General features: G+C 41.5%; 1 protein-coding gene across 2 annotated transcripts; it reads right to left on the bottom strand.

Moving 5' to 3' along the window:
• Positions 1-93: 93 nt before the first annotated feature.
• Positions 94-4,757, bottom strand: LOC131806638 (uncharacterized). 2 transcript variants are annotated; one of them, XR_009344126.1, is made up of 2 exons: positions 267-4,757; positions 94-170 (listed from the first exon to the last, which is right to left on the bottom strand). XR_009344126.1 is itself a non-coding variant. In XM_059131118.1 (2 exons), exons 1-2 carry the CDS (start codon positions 4,755-4,757, stop codon positions 450-452), a joined length of 4,116 nt encoding a protein of 1,371 aa, XP_058987101.1. In that variant the 3' UTR covers positions 94-449. The 2 variants fall into 2 exon arrangements, 1 of the variants encoding a protein (XP_058987101.1); XM_059131118.1 differs by having other exon boundaries at positions 94-4,051; positions 4,244-4,757.
• Positions 4,758-6,856: the final 2,099 nt, after the last annotated feature.

Raw genomic sequence — 6,856 nt, 5'->3', positions numbered from 1 at the left:
CTTTTGAAAATCCACAATGGTTTTGTCCTTTTTTGTTATTTTCCAGGAATAAACCTAAACTCGGATGGCTCCCAAATGACAAGACTGGCAGGATTTCGGCAAAATAAAAAGCTGCGTTTATTTGGTTTGTTTGTTTACAAATAGTGAGTTTAGTTGTCGTTGTTTATTCTCTGTAAGAATTTTAAAAATTTAACAAAAATTAAGTTTACAAAAAAAAAAAAATAAAAATATTTAATTTAAAAACAATAAAAATTAACACGACTTACTTATTTTTGGGTTCTAACAAAAAAGGGAATAAACAATGGCCATAAGGGCCTATTTATATAAAAAGTGACATTAAGCAAAACAACAAAAATAAACAAAATGAAGATGTTGGCTTAAATTTAGTTTCGTCTCCCTCTTCGCTTGGGATATTTCGGCCATTTATAACAGTGGTATTTCAAATTTGGCTACACTTTTTTAGCTTTGGTAATTGCAGGGTTACCATCTCCAACATCCCCACCCCCGTGAACTGACCCAGAGGGGGAGGCTTCACCAACTCCGTCTCCAGCCGCTTCCACGTCCAAAATGGCAAGTTTGGACACAGGTCTGTGGTATACACCGGCACTCGTTCTCACCTTGGCTGATCGTGCCACTCCGTCTTTGCCCCTGAATACTTCGATGACTCGTCCACGTCTCCATTGACTCCGAGCCATCTCTGGATCACAAACAAACACAAGGCAACCAACATCCAACGACCGAGAAGGAAGACACCATTTTGTTCTTCGAGTTAATTCTGGAAGATATTCCCGAAGCCACTGATGCCACATGCCATTCTTCAAATTTTGGGTGACACGCCACTGCTTCCTTAAACACATCAGTCTAGGCTCAAACGGTGCTGGAGTCTGGGTTGAATTGGTACATCCAAGCAGAAAGTGGTTTGGAGTCAATGGATCTGGGTCCTCTGGAGTAACTGGCAAATGTGTTAGTGGCCTGCTGTTGACCATATTCTCCGCTTCAATCAGGAACGCTTGTAGAGTCTCCAGTTTTGGGGCTTGCTCCTTTAGCATGATGTAAAGAGCCTTCTTAACAGATTGGACAAGACGCTCCCATACTCCGCCTTCGCTGGGATTCACTGGCGTATTGTAGACCCATTTTATTCCAAGAGCTGTCAGACCAGAAGAAACGGAATTAGTATCTAAAAAATTGGTTATACCTTGCAGCTCCTTTGCTATGCCAACGAAATTCGTCCCATTGTCGCTTCTTATCATCTCTGGGACGCCTCTTCGATTGATGAAGTTCCGAATACACATTAGGCAGGAATCACTCGACAGGTCTGTTGCAATTTCCAAGTGGACAGCGCGAACTGTAAGGCATGTAAACAGTGCCACCCACCTCTTTTCTCGTTGTCTCCGGATTGACACTGTTACAGGACCAAAATAGTCAAGTCCTGTGTAGGTAAAGGCTCTGACATAAGGTGTGACACGTTCCAAGGGTAACGGGGCCATTTGTGGTTGAATTGGTTTGGCCTTACGAATCTTGCAGACAAGACATCGGGACTGAACGCTTCTTAGAAGTTGACGAAGTGACGGAATCCAAAATCGCAGACGAATTTCGCTCATTGTAGTGGCAACATTTATGTGACAAAAACGAGAATGGTAAAATTCCACCAGCAAAAGTGTAAAACGATGACCTTTGTTTAGAATTATTGGTCGTCTGGTATCCAGGGACAAAAAAACAGCATTTTCTATTCTTCCAGATACCCGAAGCAAACCATCACTTCCAATTTGTGGATTTAAAGACTTTATAGAGCTGTTGGCAGACACTGATCCAGTTCTCTGTATGTCAAGAATTTCATCCCCATATACTTCTTGCTGTACGCAGCGACAGAGATACATTTCTGCCCGTGCTTCTTCTTCCACCGTCAAATCACCCGGCACCACTGATTTCCTCTTCATATTTTCAACGAATCGGAATGTCCACGCCATTGCCCGTTTCAGCCTACGATATTTTGAAAATCTATTAATATCTGGAATACAAAAACATACCTGGCAAGCCACCAAAACTTTGTATTTGTTTCTTAGCTCTGTTTTGCTGTGATCCACACATGTTCCAATTTGTTCCTCGTCCGGCCAATACTTCTCTTCTTTTCTCAGGAATTCTGGCCCATTTTTCCAACGTCCTTCTGGCTGGTACTTCTTGGGTCCTTTAGCACGGGTCCCTTCGTCAGCTGGGTTTTCCGCTCCTGGACACCACCGCCACTGCTCCATACGGCTGCTTTCCAGAATCTCCGACACTCTATTTGCCACATATTGTTTGTATGTACGGTGTTCTGAACGGATCCAACTTATCACTGTTGAGGAATCTGACCAAAAATAAATGTTATTAATATTCTTCAAATGATTTTCCAAAATTTTTTCCTTCATTCGCACTCCAATTACTGCTGCTTGCAACTCAAGCTTAGGTATAGTATGGTATCTTGTTGGGGCACAGCTCGTCTTGCCCATAACGAACACAACACTTACACCACAATTTGTTACTATACGCCAGTATGCCACAGCAGCCATTGCATCTTCACTGGCATCCACAAACACATGCAAATCTACTATACCATTAAAAAATCCATTACTGTAACACCTCGGAACTTTGAAATCCTTTAATTTAGGCAATTCCTCCAGCCAGGTCTTCCAGCGGCTATAAATCGCGGAAGGCAACTCCTCGTCCCACTTTATACCACTTTTCCACACATTTTGCATAATTATCTTCGACGTCACCATAAAATCACCAAGAAACCCGAATGGATCGAATACGGACATATTTAAAGACAACATTTCGCGTTTCGTTGGCACTTTTTGCAATTTCAATATCTTTTCATCCACTTTGTGTAATTTTAATTCAAAACAAAATACATCTGATTTTGGCAGCCAATGAATACCGAGTACCCGTTCCATTCCATCATCAAAAATGGAGTTGCCATCACTTTCATCAGAAATAGGGTTGCCAAACATACGTTGTAAAACAAGGGAATTAGACTTGATGTTGCGGAGATTAAATCCACCCTCTTTGTGAATTTTTATGACATCACGTACCACTTCAACTGCCTCACCTTCAGTCTGGAAACAGTCGACGTAATCGTCTACGTAATGACGATCGATGATTCCTTGTACTGCTCTTGGCGACTCATTTATAAACCTTCGGGCATTTAGGTTTTTTACATATTGGGCTATGGTGGGCGAACAAGTGGCTCCAAAAATCATCCGTTCCATTACATAAGTTTCTAAGGGTTGACTGGGATCCCCATTTCTCCATAGAAATCGCTGACTGTCCTGATCTTCTTTGGCGATTACAATTTGGTGGAACATCTCTTGTATATCTCCGCACACGGCTACAGGAAATTCCCTGAATTTAAAAAGAATAGAGATTAAAGAGTTATTTATGTCAGGTCCAGGTAATAAGGCTTTATTTAATGAAAATTGTTGAACTTCAGCAGCAGCATCGAAGACGATACGAATTCCATCTTTGTTGGGATTTTTAACGCCAAAATGTGGCAAATAAAACGTTCGGTCGCTCCTTCTTTCTCGTTCTGCTACTGAAAGTTTACGGCAATATCCTTTTTCCTCGTAGTCTCTTATCTTTTTGCAATATTGAGCTGCATATACACTGTCCTTTGCCATTTTTCGTTCCACACACTGCAATCGGTTGTACGACAAATTGTACGATTCTGGAATTGGAGAAAAATGTTCTTTCCACAAAAGCGGACACTGATATCGCCCATCGATTCTTTTCGTGTTTTCTCTCAATATTTTTAACGCTCGTTCATCATCTATGGACAGAATTGGTGTCACATTTACCTTGGTACCCAATGTCTCCACGTCGAAATATTGCCGCATCATGGTATGCATTTCCTTAAGCAAGTCACAATTTTCTTCCTCGAAACGTTTCCTAACGTGTAAAGCCCGCTTAAGATTGGAACTCTTCTCGCCTGGGATCGGTCCATAAATTACGGCACCTAATCTCGTTAGGGTAATGATTGGTCCAACATCGGTCATCATACGAGGAGCTTCCAAGGGAACTGTTAAAAATGAATGTTGCAAGCTTAATATTAGTTTAGGTTGAACATTCGAATAATCCCGGAATGGGATTTCGGCGATTTGGTCGATTTCACGGGATTTAATTAAATGAGCCAGCTGGCAACTCTGTATTGGCAATGACAGATTGGACGAAATGTAAACATTGGTTATCGGGTACTTGTTGTTGTACTCACCGACACCACTAATTGTCAAATTAATTTTTTCTGTTTTTTCGTTTATGTTTTGGTTATTAAGCCACTGAATTTTTAAAATCTCCGGTTTCCCGTGTACTCCGAGTTCGCGAGCAACGTCCTCGTCCAGCATGGACACATTGGCGCCGTCGTCAATGAACGCGTACGTCGTTATTTGTTTGTGTGTTCCGTATAGCGTCACGGGCAAAATCTGGAACAGTACGTTTTCGGTGTAGTGGGCGGCATGACAATTTCTTCGTTGTGTTTGAGACGGCGGTGCGTCGGGAAGAGATGGGGTGTTCGTTCGTGGCTCCAAATCGTGTGTGGGTAATGTTCGGTTCGGTTCCTGGGATGGCGTCGCGAGTGTTTTGTGCAACAATTGGTGGTGTGATTTTTGGCAATCATTTATGCCACAACGACGCTTATTGTGGCAATTTTTAAGTTGGTGGCCTCTCTTTAAGCAACAAAAACAAGTTTTAATTTGTTTAATTTTATTCCATCGGTCATCGATGGTCATTTTTAAAAAGTGTGGACAGATTTTTATATTGTTGCACTCTCCCTGACAAATTGGACAGCTCGAACTGACAGCGACATATGCGTATTTTTTTGTTGTGTTTGTGTGTGTCGGCGATTGGACGAGGTTGCTGAAATTGGCTGTGTGTCGTGGACCATATGTGCGAGACGGCGTAATATTCCCAACCAATCGCTGAAATCAACTATAGTGGCGGGGTGCTGGAGTTGCAGACATTTTTCGGCCCATTGCATTTGGCGGTTTATCGGCAGTTTGGACACTAGCTCACTCAGCAACGATGGATTGGATAGATGGTGTTCACCCTTGGCGTTTTTTAGGAAAGTGGCCATATTGGAGAGTTTGTTGGCAAAGTTGACAAGTGCATCCAAATTATCATCTGCCAGCGGTGGAATGGCTCGGACTTTTTCTACTTGGCTTCGGATAAGTTGCTCTGGTCGACCAAATGTTTCCTGCAGAATTTCCAAAATGGCGCTGACGTTGGCAGAACTCCCCAACATGGATTCCACTGTTTCCCTTGCTCGGCCCTTCAATGCGTCTCTCAAACGCATGATGTTATGGAGATTGGAGTAACCAAATTCGGTTGTGGTGCTCTCGTAGGCTTCGAAAAATGCCTGCCACTCCTCTGGAAGACCTGAAAAAATAGGCAAGGGATAAATTTTTTTATGTGCATTTCCGTTGGAGTTATTTGAAAGTGAATTTGGAAAAGACTCATCTGTGTTGATAGACAATGGCGGCAGTTGATGCACTTGAGTCTGCAACTGTTGACTTGTTGTTGGCGGTACTGTTTGTGGTGGCAAAACTACTGAATGTAATGGCAGATTCAATGGCGGCTGTGGCGGCAGACTCAATGGCGGCTGTGGTGGCAGATTCAATGGCGGCTGTGGTGGCAGATTCCTTTGTGGCTGTTGCGGCGTATTCAATGGCGGTTGTTGTGTCGTTTGATTTGAGAAAATTGGTGGTTGTGACGTCAGTGTAGGCAATGCTTGCTGCGACATTGTGTTTTGCAAAGAAGCAAACTGCTGTGACGTACTTAATAGTTGTGCTTGCATTTTTGCTTGTGCTGCTAAAAATTCGTCTTGCATTGCTTTCATCTGACGTTGCATCTGTTCCATTTCAAATTTCATAAGTTTTCTCATCTCGGCTAATTCATTTGCAGGATTTGGTGTTTTGGCTGGTGTATTTGAAGGCGGTTTTTGGAGCTGTAACTGAGAAGAAGAAGAAGAAGATTTAGAAGTATTGACGGGCGGTGTATTGACGGCTGCGGCTGCAGCTGGCATTTGTTGCTGTTTTTGGTGGCTGCTGGTAGGCGTATCTCCTGTTGGTGAGCGAACGACAGACATATCGTAAGTGTCAGGGTTATATCGGGCTGGCGGAATTCCTTGAGTGCTGCGTCCACTGGTTCTTCTGGTTAGATCTTGGTTTTGTGGCATAAAACCGGCAGAATTTCTTGAATACAGGTAAGAATTATTTTTTTTTTTGTGACTTAAAGTGGTGACAGCTGTTTTTAAAAAATGTCCGTCCGTTTTAATGAACAGCAACAATAAACACAAATTCAACAAGACAATTGACGACAGAAATTAAATTGACATAAAACAAATAAACAAAGAATAAAGAATAAAGAATAAAGTTGTCCTTTTTTGTTATTTTCCAGGAATAAACCTAAACTCGGATGGCTCCCAAATGACAAGACTGGCAGGATTTCGGCAAAATAAAAAGCTGCGTTTATTTGGTTTGTTTGTTTACAAATAGTGAGTTTAGTTGTCGTTGTTTATTCTCTGTAAGAATTTTAAAAATTTAACAAAAATTAAGTTTACAAAAAAAAAAAATAAAAATATTTAATTTAAAAACAATAAAAATTAACACGACTTACTTATTTTTGGGTTCTAACAAAAAAGGGAATAAACAATGGCCATAAGGGCCTATTTATATAAAAAGTGACATTAAGCAAAACAACAAAAATAAACAAAATGAAGATGTTGGCTTAAATTTAGTTTCGTCTCCCTCTTCGCTTGGGATATTTCGGCCATTTATAACAGTGGTATTTCAAATTTGGCTACACTTTTTTAGCTTTGGTAATTGCAGGG

Source organism: Musca domestica, unplaced genomic scaffold (genome assembly GCF_030504385.1).
Source record: "Musca domestica strain aabys unplaced genomic scaffold, Musca_domestica.polishedcontigs.V.1.1 8, whole genome shotgun sequence".
In the NCBI taxonomy this organism is placed as follows: Eukaryota; Metazoa; Arthropoda; class Insecta; order Diptera; family Muscidae; genus Musca; species Musca domestica.
The sequence above is the reverse complement of the archived record's forward strand: the minus strand, read 5'-3'. Positions and strand labels throughout refer to the sequence as shown.

Coding starts and splice junctions, on each gene's coding strand:
- LOC131806638 (XM_059131118.1), bottom strand. CDS start 4,757: ATGACCATCGATGACCGATGGAATAAAATTAAACAAATTAAAACTTGT. Junction 4,052..4,243: donor TTTGACAATTAGTGGTGTCG/GTGAGTACAACA, acceptor CATTTTTAACAG/TTCCCTTGGAAGCTCCTCGT.